At 37.1% G+C, this 22,567-nt stretch overlaps 2 protein-coding genes across 4 annotated transcripts in view; both read left to right on the top strand.

The window, feature by feature from the left end:
• ATXN3 (ataxin 3) overlaps nucleotides 1–9,007 on the top strand; it is a 33,189-nt gene extending 24,182 nt beyond the window's left edge. For both annotated transcript variants that reach the window (XM_019745261.3, XM_019745277.3), the window contains exon 11: nucleotides 4,793–9,007. In XM_019745261.3, the coding sequence (XP_019600820.3) occupies nucleotides 4,793–4,887 (95 nt within the window). In that variant the 3' untranslated portion in view covers nucleotides 4,888–9,007. The remainder of the gene's footprint in view (nucleotides 1–4,792) is intronic.
• Nucleotides 9,008–12,000: 2,993 nt separating this feature from the next.
• Nucleotides 12,001–22,567, top strand: part of TRIP11 (thyroid hormone receptor interactor 11) — a 65,364-nt gene continuing 54,797 nt past the window's right edge. The window contains exons 1-3 of one of the 2 annotated variants that reach the window (XM_088797453.1): nucleotides 12,001–12,922; nucleotides 16,562–16,623; nucleotides 20,359–20,469. In XM_088797453.1, coding sequence (XP_088653579.1) covers nucleotides 12,784–12,922; nucleotides 16,562–16,623; nucleotides 20,359–20,469 — 312 coding nt within the window. In that variant the 5' untranslated portion in view covers nucleotides 12,001–12,783. The remainder of the gene's footprint in view (nucleotides 12,923–16,561; nucleotides 16,624–20,358; nucleotides 20,470–22,567) is intronic. The other variant, XM_088797454.1, reaches the window with a different exon arrangement.

The raw sequence follows: 22,567 nt of genomic DNA, 5'->3' as shown, positions 1-22,567 counted from the left end.
ATCAAGAGAGGGAAAGAAAACTGAGGTTCACACAAAAACTAGTATGTGCATACTTACAGCAGCTTTGTTCATAATTGCCCCAAACTGGAAACTGCCTAAATGTCCTTCAGCCAGTGAAGGGATGCACAAACTGTGGTCCATCTAAACAGTGGACTGTATTAGCAATAAAAAGGAACGAACTGCTACATTTTCCTACTCCTGCTAAGTATAGCAAACAACTCTAGATGTTGGTATAACACAAACATAAGAAGAATCTGGAAGGTGGAGAGGAGAGAGACGGCCTGGGAAGCTCAGGACTAGAGGAATGAGAGTGGTGAGTGGCCTAGGTTTTCTTTCTGCCTCTTCTATCGTGGGTGTGTGGTGCTAGACAGCCAGAGGTGCAGACGAAGAAAAAAGGCCCAAGGAAGGCGTGCTGTATGTAGCCAAAAGAGACCACCTAGCGAAACAAAAACTTGTAGATAAACAGCCAAACTGGACTAGGTAAATATTAATAAACTGGCCCTACTGCCACCTTACCCAGTCAGCAAAGGCCATAGGAGCTGGGACTTGTATCCCCACCTGGCCAGGATGGTGTCAGAGAAAGCAGAATGGGGAGTGGGATTTTCATTCCCTTCAGGAGACAATGAGGCCCCTTTCCCATGGGGTCAGTGGTCACAGGGAACCTGGACTTGCACCCAGCAATAAAGACTTGTCTCTCTGGCTTCCTGCCTGGGTGCTATAAGAAAAGGCCTAACGGAGATTCAGGACTGTCAGTAATTTGAGGCAGTAACAAGGCCACCCCACAGTGTCATTGAGAAACAGTAACAAAGCGTTCCTACCCTCCCAGTCAAGTAGATATCAGTGGAGGACAGTAGGAAGCCAGAACTCCCATGTGTGTTCAGCAATAATGATCACACACACTCTCCCCCGTCTGGCAGCAGCAAGGCAACCGCCCCTTTTCCCCAACAGGTGCTGTGTGAGAGGCGGCCTGCTGAAAGAGAAGAGAAGATTCCCAGTCTTACAATACCCCAAATGGCCAGGATTCAATTGAAAATCACTTGTCATACCAAGAGCCAGGAAAATTTCAACTCTAATAACAAAAGACAGTGGATACCATCACCGTGATGACACTGATGATAGAATTATCTGACAAGGATTATTAAAGCATGAAAATGCTACGATGAGCAATTACGAACACGCTTGAAACAAACGAAAATATAGAAAGCCTTAAGGAAGAAATAGAAGATATGAAGAAGAACCAGATGGAAATTTTAGAACTGAAAAATAACAAGAACAAATTTTAAAACTCAGTGGATAGACCCAACAGGTGAATGGAAGGATGGAGGAAAGAATCAGTGAACATGAAGATAGAATGATAGATGTTAACCATTCTGAGCAACAGAGAGAATTAGACTGGAAAAAATTTAACAGAGCCTGTGAGACCTGTGGGACAATGATAAAACATCTAATATCTGTGCCATGGAAGTCCAGGAAGGAGATGAGAAAGAGGGTGGGGCTAAAAAAGTATTTGAAGAAACAATGGCTAAAAATTCTCCAAACTTGGCAAAAGATACAACCCTACAGATTCAAGAAGATGAGTGGACCGCAAACAGAATAAACCCAAAGAAATCCCTACCAAACACATCATAGCCTAATTTCTGAAAACAGAAGACAAAAAAAAAAATCTTGAAACCAGCTAGAAATTCCTTAACCTACAGCAATTTGCATGACAGAGATTTCTCATCTGAAATCATGGAGGTCAGAAGGAAATGGCACAATATGTTTTAAGTGCTGAACAAACCCAGAATTCTATATCCAGTGAAATTTTGCTTCAGAAATGAAGGAAAAAATTAGACAATTTGTCACAGCAGATCTACCCTAAAATAATGGCTAAAGGAAGTTTTCTAAACAAATGATAAAAGAAGTAATTTGGGAACATCGGAAGGAAAAAAGAACGATAGAAAGAATAAAAATATGGGTAAACACTATAGACTTTCCTTTCTTCTTGAGTTTCCTAAATTACGTTTGATGGTTGAAGCAAAAATTACAACATTGATTTGGTTTTTAGTGTATATATAGGAAATATTTTTTTTAAAGATTTTTACCAAAAAAAAATATAGCTAACATACAACATTATATTAGTTTCAGGGATACACCATAGTTATTCCACCCTTATATACCTAAAGAAGTGATCACCATAAGTCCAGCAACGATCTGACACTGTACCACGGTATCACAATATTTGACTATATCCCCCATGCTGTACATTACATCTCTGTGACTTGTTTGTTTTATAACTGGGAATTTGAACCTTTTATTGCTCTTCACATTTTTCCCTCATTTTAAAATTTTTCAATTACAATTTGCATTCAATATTATATTGATTTCAGGTGTATAGCACAGTGGTTAGACATTTGTATAATTTAAGAAGTGACCCCCCCCCCCCCCGACTAGTACCCATCTGGCACTATAGTTATCACCATATTATTAACTATATTCCCTATGCTTTACTTTACATCCCCATGACTGTCTTGTAACTACCAATTTGTACTTCTTAATCCCTTTCCCTTTTTCACCCACCCCCAACCCCCTCCCATCTGGCAACCATCAAAATGTTTTCTGTATCTATGAGTTTGTTTCTGTTTTGTTTGTTCATTTTGTTCTTTGTATTCCACATATAAGTCATATCACTTTGCATCTGCCTTTCTCTGTCTGACATACTCCACTGAGCACAATACCTTCCAAGTCCATCCATGCCACTGCAAATGGCGAGAACCCATTCCCTTCTATGACCGAGCAATATTCCATTATATATATGTACCACCTCCTCTTTATCCATTCTTCAATCGATGGACACCCAAGCTGCCTCCATATCTTAGCCACTGTAAACAATGCTGCAATAAACATATGGATAAACGTCCCCTAGAAGTAGCGTTTTGTGTTTCTTTGGATAAATACCCAGAAGTGGGATTACTGGTTCTTTCTTTGTTTTAAAGTCCATTTTGTCTGCTATAAGTATTGCTACCCTAGCTTTTGTTAGTTTGTTTGTTTCCATTTTCATGAAATATCTTTTTCCATCCCTTTATTTTCTATGTGTGTCTTTCAATTTGAAGGGAGTCTCTCATAGGCAGTATATGTAAGAGTTTCGTTTCTTATCTATTTAGCCACCTATCTTTTGATTGGAGCATTTAATACATTTACATTGAAAGTTAACTGTTGATTGATACGTAGTTGTTGCCATTTTATTGTTCATATTTATCTATTTATTTTTTCATCTTAAAAATAAATAGATAAATATGGCGATGAACTCCTTTTTCTTGTCTGGGAAGCTCTTATCAGTCCTTCAGTTTTAAATGATAGCCTGGGTAGTATCCTCTTGGTTGTAGGTCCTTGCTTTTCATCACTTTGAATATTTTGTGCCAATCTCTTTTGGCCTGCAAAGTTTCTGTTGAGAAGTCAGGTGACAGTCTTATGGGAGCTCCCTAGTAAGTTATTAGTTGCCTTTCTCTTGCTGCTTTTAGGATTCTCTCTCTGTGTTTAACTATATAGGAAATATTTAAGACAACTATAAATGGGGGAGAGTAAAAGAATGTAAAGGGAAGTCAGGTTTCTATATTTCATTTGAACTACCACAGACACTCTGGAAAATAATTTGGCAGTTTCTTTAAAACACTGAACATACACTGACCATACAACCTAGTAGGTTACACTTCTGGGCATTTATCCCAAAGATGTAAATACTTGCATCCATGCAAAAACCTGTACACAAATGTTCATTGTAGCTTTATTTGTCACAAAAACTGGAAACAACCAAAATGTCCTATAGGAGGTGAATGGTTAAATAAACTGTTGTACATCCATACCATGGAATACTACTCAGGATTAAAAAGAAACCAACTGTTGATACATGCAACTTGGATGAATTTCAAGGACATAATGCTGAGTGAAAAAAAAATAAAAAAAACAGCCTCAAAAGGTTTCATACTGTATGATTCTATTTGTGTAACATTCTAAAATGACAGATTTATAGAGATGGAAAACAACTTAGTGGTTGCCTGCAGTTAGGGAAGGTAGGGGGAAAGAGAAGTGGGTATGAATATAAAAGGTAGGGAGGGAGATCTTTGTGGTACTATAACAGTTCTCTGTCTTAGTGGTAGTGGTGGTGGTTACACGAATGTACACATGATAAAATACCACAGAACTCCATTCAACATTGTGCCAGTGTCACTATCCAGGTTTTTCTTTGAGCTATAGTTGTGTAAGACTGGGTGAAATTGAGCCAAAGTGTACATGGGTCCTATCATTGCAACTTTTGTGAATAAATAATGATTTCAAAACAATTTTTTAAACTAACAAATTGTCAACATGTACAGCAAAATTAAATCTTCTTTCACTTAGCATAGTGCATTTGTTTTTAAAATAAATGCAGTATGCTAAGTGAAAGAAGCCATACTCAAAAGGCTATAACATACATACTGTATCATTGACATGCAGGGAAAGGCAAACTGTAGGGCAGAGAACTTAGGTTGCCTAGGATTAGGGATTGGGGGTTGACCACAAAGGGGCAGCACAAGGGAATTTTGGGGAGCAATGGAACAGTTCTGTATCTGGGTGTTGATAGTGGTTATTCAATTCTATGCATTTGTCAAAACTTATAAAACTGTAAAATTAGAGTGAATTTTAGTATATGTAAATTTTAAAAATCAAAGGAAACTATAGTAGTCAAATAGAAATATGTTTTCTAAGAGCTTACCTTTCGTGATTGAGAAGTTTCCAGAAATTTCTAATAAATATGTGTTTTCTTTCCCAACAGGTGATGCTATGAGTGAAGAAGACATGCTTCAAGCAGCTGTGACCATGTCTTTAGAAACTGTTAAAAATAATTTCAAAATAGAAGGAAAAAAATAATACCTTTTACAAGTCCCTTAGATATTCATATTTTCCAGCATTATCCTGTGTGATCACAGCCATAGGGTCCATTTTGGTGATGTGTCAAAGAGAACAATGTTCAACAGAGGAAATAAAACTTTTAGGTGGTTTGCAAACAAAAAGATGACAAAGTGGAAAAATGCATCAGTCGTAGGACTAAATAATGATCCTCTAAATAGTAGCCAAAGAGGCATTCAGCAATTAAAGAAATTTAAAATAGTTTCCTAAATGTTCCTTTTTCATTTTTGAGTGTGCAATATCTAAAATTAGGGCATTTTTCTTGGATCTTTTTGCAGACCAACTAATTAGCTCTTGCCACAGAACTTTTCCTGTACATTTTGTTTTCTTTTTCTCCCTTCTGTGTAGGTGATTTGCTCTCTTTCATCATCTAATAGTTGCTTCTGTTTCTTATTAACCAAATTCACCTTTTAGGACAGTGTCTCTTCTCTTTGTTGATAATAGTAATGTTTCCAGAAGGATAGGCTGTTCGCCCTCCACCCATGTGTTGTGCAATTGGGTGTTTTCTCATGTTATTGATTCTGATCATCCTGTCTCTCCTACTTGGTTTTTATTATTTTTTACAACTCTTTTAAAAGATGGTTATTTTTCTTGAGGTTTTGCTTTTTAAGCCCTTTAAGATGGGATCATTATTTCATGATTCTGGTGCATTCCTAAACTCTGAAATCAGCTCTGCACAAGTATTTCAGAATAAAGGAACATTTTTTAAATGTGTGAGCACATCCTTTCCCAGATGCTTTGTGAATGTCTTCTCAATTATGGCAGAACTTTGCAGCTTTGCTGTAACCCTAATTCCAGCACCTTATTATTTCTTCTCTTTTCAGTTGAGAAAAACAGGAGAAGCATAGTATGCAAGCAAGTTTCCTTCTGTTATACTCATAAGACAACATATAATACCCACCCATGAATGTATGATAAACAAAATTGGCCTTTGATTTTAGTAGCAGTTTCATTTTATTTTTCTCGTGACTGGGGTTACCTGTTCTATCTACAGCTGATTCGTGGAATGTAGGTGTCTACTTCTGCTGTACATCTCCTAGTACGTGTAGCTTGCCAGTGGTGATGATCTGAAACATGAAAATAATTTACTAACAAAAAGACATTTAAATTTATGCTGTCATTTAACACTTGCATTATGTTTAAATGGCTTAAGAATCATAGAAGTCACAGTACTTAATGGGTCTGTAAATTAGAAAGTCATTAGTTTTGATAAACATTCTTTAATTGGGATACAGTTTCTTGCTAGGTCAATACAATGGTATGGTTTTGGTGAAAACTAACCATGTCTTTCAGAAATAGGCATTTAGATTTCTGTCATCTACTCCCCACCCCTCATTCCCCACCCCCTTTTAAAGCCCCTTTGAATGTTGAATTGTTCATAAGCTAAAATTGAAAAAGAAATTCCAGCCAATGACTTAGGAAGTTAAAGTACGGTGTGTTGCCATACTGGTGTGTAGCTGCATACATTTTATCAGGGAAATTTTTTTGATTGGGATTTACTCGTGTTGCTAAGTGAAAAGAAATGAGAAAATGCCTTTTATTTATGATTATGATACAGCTTTTTCTCAGAGAGTGACAGATTTTTTTTAGTTGTTATTTTGTGCCAAATGAAGTCTTCTGAAATTTCCCTTATATAAAATAAGACAGTTTCACTTTAAAATCTAAAGTGTTTCAGAAGAATTATAAAACTTTAGAATTATAAGAGATGTTAGAGTTTAGTCCTGCTCCCTCAAGACTTGCGAACCAAAATACGGTAATCATATTTTTCCATGGGTATTTGGCCTTTACCTTTTTCCATTGAAAAATTACAGTAAACTTTTCATACACTTGAATTGATGAGTTATCTGATATAAAAATGAGAAAACGAATATGCATAAGTTTAACCTTAGCGTGTATAAAGTTCTTACATTACACACTTATTAAAGCCCTTAAGGAAATATGGCATGTTGACCCTTGTTTGTTAGGGATTTTTTAAAAGCAGAGCTGAGCACACACTGGATACATTTGAATGTGTTTATTTAATTTGTTGTAAAATTGTTATATTTGGCAAGCAAATCCAGAATCACTAGTAAACTGCCATCTTGTTTTTGCATTGGCTTAAATTTAATTGAACATTCAAATTCCATTGATTGGCTGATATGAAAAGATGCCAATGCTCATACCCACAGTATCAGAAAATTTAAAAGTTATACCAAGCTATAGTTCACATATTAGGAACTGCTATTTACTTATAAACCACCTGCAAAAGAAAGTCAGGAACAACGAAATTCATAGTCACTGTCCTAACCACTTTATTTATATCAAGATTTCCATTCTGTTTTACCAATTGGGAACACCTTAATGTTTAATATTTAAACTATTGGTATCATTTTTCTAATGTATAACCTGTATTACCAGTATAAAATACACAGTGGCGATGCTAGTGTTATAAGTTTAAACAGGCTTTGAAAATGCCACTTTCATATTTTGAGATGTCATGGATTTAATAAGTAGTTATTTATGTTTTAAAAATTCACAGTAGTTAGCCTCTGGTCTAAAACCATCGCTATACATTTTTTATAGTCATTAACTTACAAATACTTCAGTACTGTAAATTGTTTGAAAAGGTTGCTGTAGGTAAACTATTTCAACTCTAAAGATCTTGGCCAAATTTACAATTCACAGAATATTGAAGGAGGTGCTTTTTTTGTTTAAAACTTGATTTTTCTTCATTAAGACTTTATTCATGCCAAACTTAATGAGGAAAAAAACTCAAAACTAGTTGAGAATCATTATAGGCAAAACTACCAGTAGTCTACATTGTTTCACTTAATATTAAATTCAATAAACCAAATTGTATAGTCAGAGCCTAAATCACATTTTTAATGTCTGTATGTTTGATACTATTTTTAAATAGTATCATGGTAGTGCCAAGATTTACTAAATATCTTTAAATTGGCCCATTGGACCTGTGCAAATCAAAAAGAATTCCGTGCATAAGCAAAATATAATAATTGAAATATCTTCAGTTGAAAAAATAAATCTTGATGTGTCAAATTCTTTAAAGGATTCAATAATTAACATTGGTGACTTCCTATTAAAAACCTGATCTGCAGTCAGACCTATGGCCTCTACTCAAGTAAATTGTTGTGTCTGGGCCCTAAGAAGTATGGCGATGTCATACATATGTGACCTTAATTAAGAAAAACCTGATTGAATCAACTAATCATCTCAGCAGTAAATAATTTTTCATGTTTTCAAATAAAAACTTTCCTTCATTCCTGGTCCCTTTAAAACAAACATCTTTTGCTAAAAAAGTGAACGGGCTTGTATTGTGTTTTTAAAGTCTTATACATAACAAATATTTTTGTTCATTCTGCTTTCATGAATGAAAAGATTGTTGACATGGTTAATTCTTGAATTTTGATTTTTTTTTTTAAGTTGAAGAAAACCTTTGCTATTTTTATTTTTTTCCAAAATGGTCTGGCATTTTAAGAATTAATGCTAGTAACATCACTTCTAAATTTACAGTAATCGGCATATTCAATAATAGTGTATCACTAAATATTTTAAGACTATGGACTCATAGACAAGGAGTGGGAAGCAATAGTGAAATATATGTGGAAATTCCTGGTTTATTTAGGAAGCACTTCAGTTGTCTCTTGCATAATTCAAAGGTGAATGTTGCCAGGAATTTTTTTATGCTTTTTTTTTTTTGAAAGAGGAAAATGTACATTTGAATGTGATTAATTTCTACAACACTGGAAAAACTTTTTAAAAATTACTGTTCTGTGTAAGTAAACTATTTGAAATTCAAGTACAAAAAAAAGTCTGAAATAAAAAGCATTGTCTTTTGGTCATGACACAAATGCACTGTGACAGTGCCATTTGCTCAGGATTCAACTCTGCAGCCCTTGTGTGTGTGCCCCTCGAGTTCTTTTGCCGTTATCACACACACACAGGCCTTCCTGTCTGGTCCTTAGAAAAGCCGGGCTTCCAAAGCACTGTTGAACACTGAGGATTCTATTGTTAATATGGATGTCCAATGAGTTGTATTTTAAATATCAAAGATTATTAAATAAAGATAATGTTTGCTTTTTTATTTTCGTTTTTATGTGTTAGTTGTTCATTCCTAGCCTTGCCATTTAAAGCTTGATTGGAGAACCAACTGCATCTGCGCCACCTGGGATCTTCTCAGAAATGTGGAGTTTCAGGCCACACTCCGACCTGAGTGAGAACCTGTGTTTGTAACAGGCTTCCCATGCAGAGTGAAGTTGGAGAAGCATTGCTCTTACAGACTGTGGTGATGAATAAAGCAAGTCAGGAGAGCCCACTGATACTCTGTTCCAGCTAACTGCTCCCCAAGGCCCCGTTATTACCAGCTCCTCTGCTCCTCTGATCTTTTATTCTAAGACAAGCTAAGAATCCCACATTTTTATTTGAAATTAACTTTTAAATGTTGGCTCAGTTATTTTTTAACCTTGAGGGCCAAACCACATTAGTAATAATTTTTAAGAGTGTTGGTTTTTCCTCATTTTATCCAACTGGACACCAGAATCCAACTGTGTAAGTGGAATCCACCTGAACATGACGATTATGGAAACCTCAAATTTTAAACCGAGGGTTGTGTATCCATTTTAGCCTTCATTAGGTTTGGGCACAAACTTTGAAACAAAATTTTCAAATTGATTACATGTATTGTAGCGTAACTTAGTAGCTTGGTGCTTAGAAGCACCAGTTCATTGAATTTGGGTGCCACCAAATGACTGATCTCATCAGCAGTTATCTGTGGGCCTTATGAAAAATGTAAGTTGATTTGAAGGCGTATTTTATATGCTTGCTAAAAACTTCATAAGAGGGAATTTGGAGGTTGTCCTTACCCTGAAGACTGCATGTTTTAAGACCCTTTAAACCATTTTGTGTCTGTGTCACCAAACAGTCGAAGTTCATTTTATACATGATTTGGGTCCAGCTGACCTCTTCAGCCCGTACTCTTGCCGATTTCCCCTTTACACACTGTGGTCCTAGCAGGCCTCCTTACAATTCTTCTGATAAACCAGGCCCTTTCCCTCCTCCAGGCACTCTTAACACTCTCCCTGTGTTCTTTTCCTTTGCCCTTTTGAGATCCTTGCCTCCACAGTTCATTGGCCGTCCTTTGCTATAAGGACTATCGTTCAGCTGGACTACCACTATTTGCTGCGCCGTTTTCCCAAGATTGTTCAGTTCTCCCTGTGTCAGGAACCCCAGCCACCCTTGGTCTCATGGGCTACTAGAAACAATTCCTGTGTTATTCATTTACTCATGCAAAACATTTGAGCACTTGTCATGTGCCAGGCATGGTTCTGGGAGCTTGAAAACAGCTACAAATAAGAGCTTGCTCTAGTGTGGCTTGCATTCTAGTTGGCTGCTAGGCAGAGGAAACATTTAAGTTAACCAATACAACTTTATAACATGTTAAGAGCTATGCTTCTGAGAGCTAGGAAGACAAAACAGGATGACACGATAGAATGTGACTGGGAGGGAGGGCTGCTTCAGACTGGGTTCAAGAAAGGCCTCTGCAGAGGTGACATTCAAACAGACACCTGAAAAATGACGAGGCTGCCATGCAAAGGTGTGGTGCCACTATACCTGCCTGAGGAAACAGCAAGCATGATGCCTCTGCAACGGGGGAAGTGGCTGCTTGTTTCTGGGGAACAGAGGAGGCTGAAGAGTTCAGATGGTAGTGAACAAAAGATGAAATTGGGATGTAGGCAAAATCATGTTGGGTTTTATGAAGTATAGACTCTGTTTATAGTTTATTACACCAAGCACTCTGGCTCTACTTTCTAGAATACCCTGAAGCCTTTTTTTTTTTTTTTTTTAATAATCTTTTAAAGGGGCCCGTTAACTACATCTCCTACCAAAGAGCATGCTAGTGTCCAGCTTAAGCAACCCCCAAAAACAGGCTGAATGTTTAATATTAAAGATACCATTTAGCCTACCTGAGAATTTTAGTCAAGGCTCCCACTACTCGTGCATTTTAGTTTTCTTCCTGTTAAATCTGCAATTATTTTCATCACTATCAGAAAACTATAGTTCAGTTTGGAAACTTAAGTATCATATTTTGGCTGTTAATGTACATCAACTGCAGTGAGTAATATCTGGGTCTCTCCCGTTAGACCTTTTGTCTTTCTCAGCCACTTTTAATCCAGGACGTCAGATCACATAGCAGCATCTCAGCTGTTTTTGAGTCCACCCTTCCCAAAGTCGCTTAGCCCACACTCCAATTACTTTTAAGTGAAACTTCATTACCGTCATCATGTTATAACAGGGAGTAAATATGTGTAAATGTTGGAAAGGGTGATGTCAAATTATTTGCTGAAATGATTGTATGCCTAGACAAACAACCCAAGGAAATTAACTGAAAGGCTACTGAATAAGGGAGGTCAGTAAGTCAACAAGATACATAATAAATACACAAAAACCAATAGATTTTTGTATACCAGCAATAACCTGTTAGAAGATAAGACAGAAAAATGCCAAGCCCAAGAGTGTCTAATCCTTGAGTGCCAAAGAGGTATTAGGTTCCAAGCTGAGAAGAGTGGAATGCCACATTTTATGAGAAATGGATACACAGGTTAAGAAGCCTACCAAGGTCATAACAGCTAATAAGTGAAAGATCCAAGCAGTCAGGCCCCAGAGACTGAACATCTAACCCTTGGGCAATGATGTCTTTCAAACGAAAACATGAAAAACGTTTAGTAAACACTTCCAGAACGAAATGCAAATTTTATTTGAAAATTCCGATTTCAGAGAGAGCTCCTATCTCCTGGTGCCCTGATTCCAACTGCCAGAGGCATTTCCAAATGTTCCAGTCATGAGTAAAGCTCTTCGTATATTAAGGAAGGCAGGCCTTCAACTGTGAGCCGGAAAGCCCAGCCACCAGAGACAATTACGATAGAAGTTAACCCATGTAAGTGTGTTTCTTGCCGAGACACTTGAATTTGCAACTCCTCCTTTCTGTGTATCCGCAGCTCCCACCGTAGAGCCGGGCACAGAGCAGCCCCACGTTGTCCAATAATCGATACACTGACGTGTGATAAGCTACGTAAAGCCGCTTCCTGAGCCGCCGAGTGACCCCGCAAAGTCTCCTCGCACCGCTGCTTTAACGGGTGCAGTCAGAATTAAAGCATTCAGGTTTCACCAACACAGTGCGAGTCCCCGGGGTTCTCGGGGGCGCACCCACGGAGGACCGACTGCCTGAAACACAACCGCCGCCGGCAGAGCGCCGCGTCGCCGCGAGGTCCCGCCACTCCGGTCGCGGCCAAAGCAGGAGGGCTTCGCGGAGGGCGCCCTGGCCCTTCGCTGGAGGAAGCGGCCCCAGCCGACTGCACTCGGTCCTCCGCGATCCCACGCTCCCTTGCGCCAAGGACACGTCCGTCAGCTCCGCGGGGCCCTTCTGCGCCACCGTGGCGCCTCTCTATGATACGCTGCCGCGTTCCGAGTGGGTGTCATGGCGGCCGGCGTCGAGTTGGCAGGAGTTGCCTCCAGACCTGGGGGAAGTCACTAAAGCAGAGGAAGAAGTGGCTTAACCAAGAAGTGGCTCAGCCCGGATGGTTGGAAGTCGTGGGAAAATGAGCGGAGGCCCCTTGGGAGTGACTGTGTCACAGGAGGCGGGCCCCTGGTAAAGTCTCAGGCCAGGCCTCCGCGTTCTGGGCACAGCCAGGCGGTTGGTGGCACCTCCGGAAGCCGGCTTCACTTAGGAACTCCGCCTTGGGCTGCAGAATTCCGAGTGGCTGGTCCCGCGAGGGCTGCGGTTCGAGGACCTTTGCCCGGGGTCGTTCGACGGCGCGGGACGCTTTTCCCGGAGCGGACCTGGGCGTCCTCTAAGCCGCAGCGATGTCATCCTGGCTTGGGGGCCTCGGCTCCGGCTTGGGCCAGTCTCTGGGTCAGGTCGGGGGCAGCCTGGCTTCCCTCACTGGCCAGATTTCAAACTTTACAAAGGATATGCTGATGGAGGGCACGGAGGAAGCAGAAGGTAACAGCTGGTGCGACCGGAGGGAGGGCTTTTCTGGGACCCTGGGAGCGTCCGTTTGGTCCCCACTTCCATCCGTCAGGAGACGTGGACGGGTCGCTGAGGAGAGTCACTCCGCCCTTTTTTCTTTACACTCCTTCTTTTGCCTCTTCTGAACCGAAATGCTCTGGCGACAGACCGCGGTTGCGGTCCTCCCCCCTTAGGTGCTGCGGCGTCGCAGGGCCGAGGGAAGGTGCTTCTCCGTGGAGGGGCGTTTATTTTTGTTTGGGTCATGCACGCCCACCGCTCACTGGGTCTTGAACTTGAGGGCGGAGCTGAGAACGACCCTCTTCCTTTACCCTGACACGGTTTAAACAAAATGATTTGTGTATGACACATAGTCACTTTTTTTGTTTTTGATTTTTGTAACAATTTAAGTAACTCATAATTATTTAGTGCCGCTTACCCTGTCTGACTTGAATATATTGTCAGTGAAGCATGGCTGTGTTTTTCCTATTATTTTATATTTTTGTTTATTCTGGTGACACGGCGTTCCAGCTGAAAATGGATTTTTGTACCTAACTGCTCATTCCTCCCATATTTCGACAGCAGAACTGGGAAGATACTCTATTCTTTGGTTATCTTAGCAACCTTCGCTCATTTTTTTTAAGTCCTCGTTTTGTTTTGCTAATGGGTGGTGACCCAGAATTACATGGTAATCGATGGTGAAGTTAATTACTGTTTTGATTTCTTGATACCTCCTCTTTCAGCAGGTAGTAGTCAGATCAAAAGAGTTTCTTTCATCTCAGTCTAGGTCTGCCTCCAGAGTTAATGGGTTGGTCTTTTGGATGAGTTCCTTCGACAATTTTATTTCTTATACATTAATAAATTAGTATTCTGGTTTAATTTTTAAAATCCTAATTGAAATGAGCCTTCATGTTTCGTTGGTTGAAATGAAGATAGTTTAATAAAAAGCATTTATATTTAGAATTTTTGTGGGGTCTGTATAGAGGGGAGGAAAATTGGGGAGCTGCCAAAATCTATTTTACTGCTTGGGGTACTTCTTGGGTGGCCGGTACATCAGGTGGGGCAGGTTGGGGATGGGAGTGAAAGGGATTCTTAATCTATGTTCAGGAGAAGGTCATGTGACCTTGAGGGCAGCCAGATGCGGAGAAGGTTTGGATAACTTGGGCAGTGACTAGTCTCTCCTTGTGTCCTACTTAGGGTAAAACAGTTGGCAAGTCCTTTGACCCTAACTATGCATCCCCCCAATTTGGATGACCTGCCTGCTTAAATGGAATTTATTTTGTTCTTCCCACAAAATGTACTCCTGTATTTTCAATCTTAATGGTTTAACCATCTACCCAGTCTCTTAAAGTATAAATCTTTGTCAACTTTGTTTTCTCTCTTTTTCATTCCTACTTTCATTCCTACATTCACCAAATCTTGTACGTCCTGTGCCAGAATTCTTTCTTAATTTTTCCTTAGTAAAGGTATTAATGCTGTTTCTTTAGTTCAGATCCCCATTAGCTTTTCCATTTCTCTTTCACATCTTGTCACCCATTTCTCCTTACTCCATTCTGTTTTCTTTTGTGTTGCCAGTTACTTTTCTAAAAACAAATGTACTTTAAAACCTCTTGACTCTATTACTTAAGGGATAAAATCCAAACCTCTTCGTTTTGGGAGACCAGAAACCTAACCTGTCTGTCCCTCTCTTGATCTTTTCCAGTCTTAGTTTCTGTTTCCTGCCCTTCTCTTCTAATTCACACTGACATACAATGTGTACTTACACCCAGAGCTTCTGCCACATGGAACTTTGTCAGGTACCTACACAACTTCAGGCCTCTGCGTGGAAAGCCCTTCCTTTTCTACTTCCTCTTCTAGCCTCTTTTGCCTAGAAACCAATTTTCCAGCAAAACTCTGCTCGCAGGTCAGGTACTTGGTGAAACTGTTCTCTCTCCTTGGCAGGTTGAGTTGATCGCAGGTGACCTGTGTTCTAACAGAACTTTGTGATGGTCTCTGACAGCGCTTACCATGTTGAGTTACAATTTTTCTCTTTCATTGATGCCCAGGGTAGGGACTGTATTTTATTTATCCTTATATTAACCAGTATGTGACATTTTCCTTGGCACATAGTAGATGCTCAGTAAAAATTTTGCTGAGTGATTAAAAATCTGCAAAGTTGCTTAATGATTTTTCCCCCTTTGTATTAAAATAGGACTTCCTTACACCTAATTTATTGGTTTTGTAAATCATTTAAAAATAGGGCCAGAGTACAGTTCATTTATTCATTCAACAAGTATTTATTGAGTGTCTGCCCTGTGTCAGCAGTGAACAATAGTTCCAAAAATAGCAGTTGGTAGAGCTTGAAAATCACCCATATTTACAATATCAGAAAGTTGCTATTCTACCACACACATTCAAGGTTAGGAGCTTAGGCTTTTAAATCAGACATGGATTTAAATTCCACTTCCATGCATTAAAATTGTGAGCTCTTTGGCAAATTATTAAATACTTAACCTCTAAAAAGCAAAGTTTTCTTATCTGTTAAATAGGGATAATCATACCTATCCTGAGATTGGGAAGATTAAATGAAATCATAAGTGTAAAATTCCTAGCACCCTGCCTAGTGAATAGTAAGCAAGCACTAATAAACAGTAGCTGTTATTTTTGTTTTCCCCTATTGAAGAATTTTTTTGGTCTATCTAATATCTCCCTTTTATTCTTAAAAAGGCCGGGAGTTTGGGGGGGGGGGGGGCGGGTGAGAGAGGGATGTCTGCGTTAACCTTTTTTTTAATCCCTCTTTGCAACAATTGCTGTTTGTACAGGTGTCTTCCTAAACAGATTAGATTATAATTTGTTCTCTTGTGAGTAGCAATTAGACAGTCTTATCACAGTTTCAAGCAAGATGTATAAACAATCACAGAAGCAACTCCACCTGGTTTTTAAAACAAGAGTAGTTTTGGCACTGTTATTTATTGGATGCCACTTGTATTTTCTTTTGATTTAAACTAATTTAGAGAACTTATTTTTAATTAAAGTGTTATGAGTAATGAAATACTAGTACTTAGAAAAAAATCTAACTCTGTGGATGATTTTCTAGCAACATCAACGGTGCCGTTTTGGCATTGCTGGCCTCAGTCTCCTTTTAAATGAAAGTGTTCAAAAGTAGACTGACTTATTTCCATTTTAAATAAATTGAGTCTATGTTACTTGAAATAAGTGTTCTTTCAGTGTGTTTTCTTTCTTTGTTCATAGGTCATTAATTGTTTGATAGTATAGGGAGTAGAAGAAGTTAGAAATAAGGCCTTACACCTCAGTTGCATAAATTTCATCTAAAATTATACTAAGCCAAGAAGAGATAATTTCTAAAACTTAATTTCCCATAACAAAATTTTAATGAACACTTCCAAGAAGCAAGAGTAGACGTCCTGGCGTGTAGAAGATGGGCAAAAAGAATGACTTATGTGACAATAAAGAACATTTGTGACAGTAGAAAATTGTGATAAAAATCAGGTGCTATTTGTCTCCTGAATTTGTTCTCTGATCGATCAGCATACATTTCATTTTAAAGCTCAATGAAATAATATTTTGTTTAAAATGCCTGTTTCTTAGTTTACATGGTATTGATAATATATTCAGTATATGCTATTTCTTTTGTAGCAGAATTACCTGATTCTAGGAGAAAGGAAATTGAAGCCATTCATGCAATCTTAAGATCAGAAGTAAGTAAAACTAAAGACTACTATTGAACTTAGAATTTTCCATTTCAAAACCATGAAAGTTATTCACACTTTATTTTGGTCCTCTCTTTTTAATACACTGCTTACCACTTTTTATCTCTTTTAAAACTTCTTTTTTTTAAGCATTATCTTCTACCTTTAGATAAAGAATATGTTCACATGTTACTACACTTTGATATTTAATATTCCCATCTCTGCTTCTATATGTTGGAAGTAGGAAAACTGCCAAATATAGAAATAATAGTGGCAACAGTTTATCATTATCGAGGATTTACTGTATTCTAACAATGTGTTAAATTGCAGTAATACATTTATTTAAGTATAATGTGAAGAATGCAATTCTGTTTAATCTAGAGCATTTTAATCTAACATTTAAAAAGTGTGATATTTGTATACAAAGAAGTTAAGCTTATAGGAATAGCAAATTAATTTTATCATGTTTTTCACTATTAGAGCCTCGTGCTGACTGGCTCTGGACATTGTACTTAATAGGGATGAGGAAAACTTGGAAAGGGTTTAGAGGAAAGCCGTAAAAGAAAATGAAAGGATTTATTAGGATCCAGTGTAAAATACTAGACATTCAACCAGTTAGTCTTTGGATAAGAGCAGTGAGGGAACACGTAATAGTATTTCAGCAAAAGATATCCTTAGAGGACTGTGGTAAGCGTGTATTCTTCTCTGGTAAGCCCATAAACAGAGAAAATTGAATTTAAATATAAGAAAATGTTTACTGACACCAAGCATTTTAGAATTCTGGTCTAGATTACCAAGGCGAGATTGTGGAATTTGAAAGTAAAGGACCTTTCAAGAGGAACTACAGTAGTATTTTGCCTCAATAGAAGATGGCACCATGGTGGCACTTAAGAGACCTTAGCTTAATTACCTAATAAGTAGCTGCTTTAGTGACAAATGAACGTAATAGTTTCTTGGTTTGTAAGCCTGAGATAGGAAATTGTTCCAGTGGTCCCTAAAGAAATCCTTGAGAAAGTACTCATTAGTACTGGCCCGCTGAGAAAAATTAAATGGCAAAGATGTGTGTAGTGGCATTAATGTAGGAAAATTCTCCAGTGTACATTTGGAGGGGAAAAAGTAAATAGGGTTAACCTGCTTAATGAATGTCTGTTCTGTATTGAGCTTGAGAAGGGAGAGAGAAATCTCGTCCCTCTGTTGATCTCAGCTCTAATGTCTCATAGTGTTATCATTGGACTATACGGCAGGTATGAGTCCAGTGTTTAGAAACACGTATTTGTAGTAGAAACATCCCCAAATGAAAGCCAGCTTTCTCATTTGGTGTTCATTCAACGTGGTGTGAGCTACTCAAGTACTAGAGAAAAACAGACTATTGGACTTCCCAAGGGCTTTTTTGGTAAGGTGATTTTGACTGTACATGATTCTTTCCTTATGTCAGCACATAAGCATTCCATACCCTAACCCCTATGTGACTGCAATAAGAGAATGGGTGACGAAATGACTGAAGCCATCAGAAAACTTATACTATATAAAATTCTATTGAAAGTTTTAGTATAGACAGAGGGCAGTGTGTTTTCCTGAAGAAATTAGATTTGCTTACAGATGTTAATATTTGAAGTTGACTGAATTAGTTAGGTTTCTTCAGTTGCAAGTAACAGCGACCAACTTACTAGCTAATTCAACCCTCTATGCCAAGAAAAATATCACATTTACCATCTGGAGCTAATGGACTCTTAATTTTTTTATATATAAAATAATTTTACAGATATTTACAGAAGTAAGAATAAAGTGGTGTGAAAAACTTTATTAGAAATTTTAATAAGAACTTATATAACAAATCCAAATTTTTATTCCATACTCTATGGAATACTTTGAAAACATATACTCAAAATAAGCAGTGTTCTTTGAATGCGGTTAACTGCTTATTTATTAACTCTTATGATGAACTGGGATGTAGCTTACCTTGTAAATACTGGTTCCAGATTCACTTACATCTCTAATGGATTTTAGCTTGTTACTTCCAGTTTGAGCTTATCATTACATCTGGTTCTTTTTCTTGACTTGTGTCATTAAAACTAATACTTTCGAAAACTTTGATGGCTCATGATTTTGTGGAAGAGACAATGGCTGTTGTCTTTGCTCCATAATTACAAAGCATTTTTATTCTTGGATTTATAAATACCAATTAAAATGATCAGTCCACTGAATTTTTTCATTTTTATGTCACTGTTTCTTCCCAGTCACCTTTGTATACACATCTACCTTCAGCATTTGTCCATGCATGCACTATATTAAGTAAATATTGGTATGCAAATGTCATATATAATGAAAGACTACTATCACATATCCATTTTGCAAAGTGGGATGGTTCAGATCCTTGTCAAAAAATATTGCGAGATAAAATATTTTCTTATTGAACTTGATGAGAATACCGTATTTCCTTTTTGTTCTTAGAAATATATTATGATATTTATATACAAAGAAGTTAAGTACTCATCAGTTTCTGAGTTTGAGGAAATTCATGTTGTTATTTGAAGACTTGTCTGAGATTTTGCTTCTGCATTCAGTTTCACCATTGCTGTTAGACTAGAGTGCTGTTTTCTTTCTCTTTGTAGTTATTTTCTTAGTTGTCTAATGACTGTGAACCATTCTCCTCTGTTTTATTCTCTTTGAAAAAGGAGAATTCTGAGTTTTCAACAGTGTTCAATGAAAGCAAAAAAAAGAAAACCTACTAAGATGGTATCTCCAGATTGCTTTTTCCTTTTTAAAAGAGTTGATGCCGTATTTGAGCAATGCAGTCAGAAAAGTGCTAATTTTACTATTACATCATTCTTCTAGGTGATTCTGTCAGTCTTCTGTTTCATTATTATTTACATCTTTTTTAGCATAGTTGGGAATAATTGATGAATAATGATAAAATTCTTAGGATGATAAAATAGCAAAATGTTTCAAAATACAAAAACACTAGATCATTACAATCCAATGATTATTCTTAGACTTATAAAAGGGTCCAGTGTACCCGTATGGCATTGCAAGATAGAATGAGTTTTATTGTTAAAAAAAATAAGTAAATGTCAAAGAATGATAGTTAAGAATAATTTACTATTCATGTACATAAAATTTAAGTAATTTTTTCGTATATGCAAGCATCTTAAAAGACTGTGATACGTAGATTCATTGAATTATGCTTAGAATATTTTGTGTCCTTCTAACTGTAGTTTTTAAAACCAAGTGGTTTTCAAATTGAATTTTTCAAGGGTGCCTCCGGAACCTGGGGCTCAGGTAGACAAGTAATGAGAGGTTTTAGCCTCCTACCTGTACTTCAGCCAGAAGTCATTTTAAAAAGATTTCTTTAAAAAAGTTCTTTTTGAGGAGAAAACAAAAGTTCAAACATGTAATGTGGTTCATTCATTTGCCAGACATTTACTGCCTACTATGTGCTAGGCACTGGGTATTCAAAGATGGGGGAAACATTGATCAGTGGCTTTTTCTTAGCAGAAAATCAAACTGAGCCACGCTTTTTTTTTTTTACACTTTGGTTCAGAATTATGTACAATCTCTATAAACATGCTTATCTCACTTGTAACTTTAATTGAAAGTATTTTAAAGCCAGAATTCTGTCAGACCTGTATTTTACCTTTTTTTATATGAAGCAATATGTTTTTCATAATGCCAGGCATATAACTGTTACTAACATGTTTTGCTTTTTAGTATTTTTGTTGAAAATACTTTTTTCTTTGTTTCTAGAATGAGAGACTTAAAAAACTTTGTACTGATCTAGAAGAGAAGCATGAAGCTTCAGAGCTTCAAATAAAGCAGCTATCTACAAGTTACCGAAATCAGCTGCAACAGAAAGAGGTAAAGGTTATTACTGTTACTTCATACTTATTTCATTGTAAGGTATTTAGGAAGTGTTTAAGAGTTACAGTATAAATCAAGGTATATTTAGATCCATAAAAATATTGAAAGGATATTGAAGTTAATAATTCCCAATTCAGTTTGATGTCACTAACAAGAACCCTGTAACCTTTTTTATTACGTTTATAAACTAACATTTTTGAAGTTCAGTTTCTGCTTTCTAAAACAAGAAAAGTCCTTGTGTAAAATATCTTTAGGCATCTGTTGCTTATACTTTCTGATTTTATGAAACTTAATTGCCCATCTATTTAACTAAAATTGTTTTAAATCGTGATCATTATTAATGACATTTCTTTTTTTAAAAATGATTTTAACTACAAGTGTAATACATGCTGTATTAGCGTTTACTTGATTTTCCATTGAAAAACAGAGTGGAATATTAAGTATTTTATACTGTTCTACAAATTTTTCCCCTTTGCTGTGATAGAAATAGTTATTTTGGAATTGGCTTATCTTTTCTATGCAGTGCTGGTAATAGATATTATGTAATTTAACTAATGTTTCATGAATCCTTAAAATACAGACTATGTTTCCATGTTTCATTCTGATGTTGAATTCTTTTTAGTATTCAGTACATCACTGGAATTCAGTAAATACTTCTATCTAATTTCTTGTTTTATTATCCAGATCATTTGTTTGTTCTTCATTTTATTGATTTAATCATTTCTACCCAAAGTTCATATTTGGGTTTTTAAATTTAGATGCACTGATTTCTAGTTCCTTTCATGACATGCTAAGATGAAAAATTAGAGTAAACCATGTTGATGATAAATGTAAAAATTTAAAGAAGAGCTTAAATTTCCAATCTATTGGGAATTGATTTCATAACATAGAACAAAAATGAACACTACAAAAATAAAATGAATATAAAAAACCAAAATTACAAGTTCAAATTAAAGTTAAAAGCCCACTTTTTTTTCTTTAAGACTCAACAGACATAAAATTACTCTGTGAAATTGCTTTAGAAGTTGTAAGCCTTACTCTTTCAGTTTCTGACTGGTAGCAGACACTCACGGCATCATTCCAAGGACCACACTCTGAGCAGCATTGACTTAGACATTACAGTATAGCTGTAGATCCCACCCAGGGGTTTACAGCTGAATCATAAGTGACACTTTAAAAATATATACATGCTTCCATCCTGCTGGGGATTCTGATTTAATGTACTGGGAAGGGACCCCGGTATTGGTATTTTTTGAAAACTTGGTCGGTGACTCTGATGCTTCCATCCTAGTTGAAAACACTGCTGTAGAAAACTTCGGCATTCTGTTTTCTGCTTAACTATTAGAGAGCAAATTAAGCATTCAAGTTTAGAAATACCTCTCTGTTATTAGCACTTGCACTTTTAAACTCTTCAGCTTGATATAAATGTCTGTTGTATAATGAGAACTTTCATTGTATTATAGTTACATTTGAAAAAAGTTGTGGATTTCATTACTTCTTACTAGAATGAAAGATAATATAGGAATATACTTTAGCAGAATCTTTAAACCTGCTATTTCTGACTCTTTGCTGCCCTCATTGATGTTCATACTCCTATTCCCTAAAGATGCAGTTTGATGGGAAAATGAATGTAATTTGTGCACTGTTATAAACCCTCCACTAGAGACGGGGCTCTGATATGAAAAATCTGTTTGTTACAATGTTTGACAGACTGGTAGTTGTGTTTGGTTTTCGTTTGTCCGATTGCTCGACATCACATGTGTAGAAATACCGTCACTTGTTGACTGTCACTTCAGTGTCAGATTTTCCTCAGTTGTAACAGGGTGTCTTCTGGACTAGCTTGAGTATTTTACAGAAAGCTTATTTCAGTTCTCTCTAGCTTCCTCACCTTTATGTTTTGAGTAATCTCCCTCAGAATGGATATGGCATCCTGGTTAAGTCTTATGTTCACAATTTCTTTTGGACAATGGCTTGGTATTGCTAGCCTTCCGTCAAAACTCTGCTCAGGGTTTCAGAATTTTTATACTGTTCTCTCCCTGAGTGGAGTCAAATTTTCACTGGCCCCTCTTAGCCAGGGCTAAAGCCAAGGTCTCTT

This window comes from Rhinolophus sinicus, chromosome 3 (assembly GCF_057876585.1).
Source record: "Rhinolophus sinicus isolate RSI-liver-muscle chromosome 3, RSI-T2T, whole genome shotgun sequence".
Taxonomy (NCBI): domain Eukaryota; kingdom Metazoa; phylum Chordata; class Mammalia; order Chiroptera; family Rhinolophidae; genus Rhinolophus; species Rhinolophus sinicus.
Note: the sequence above shows the minus strand (reverse complement) of the source record. Positions and strands in the feature narration are given on the sequence as shown.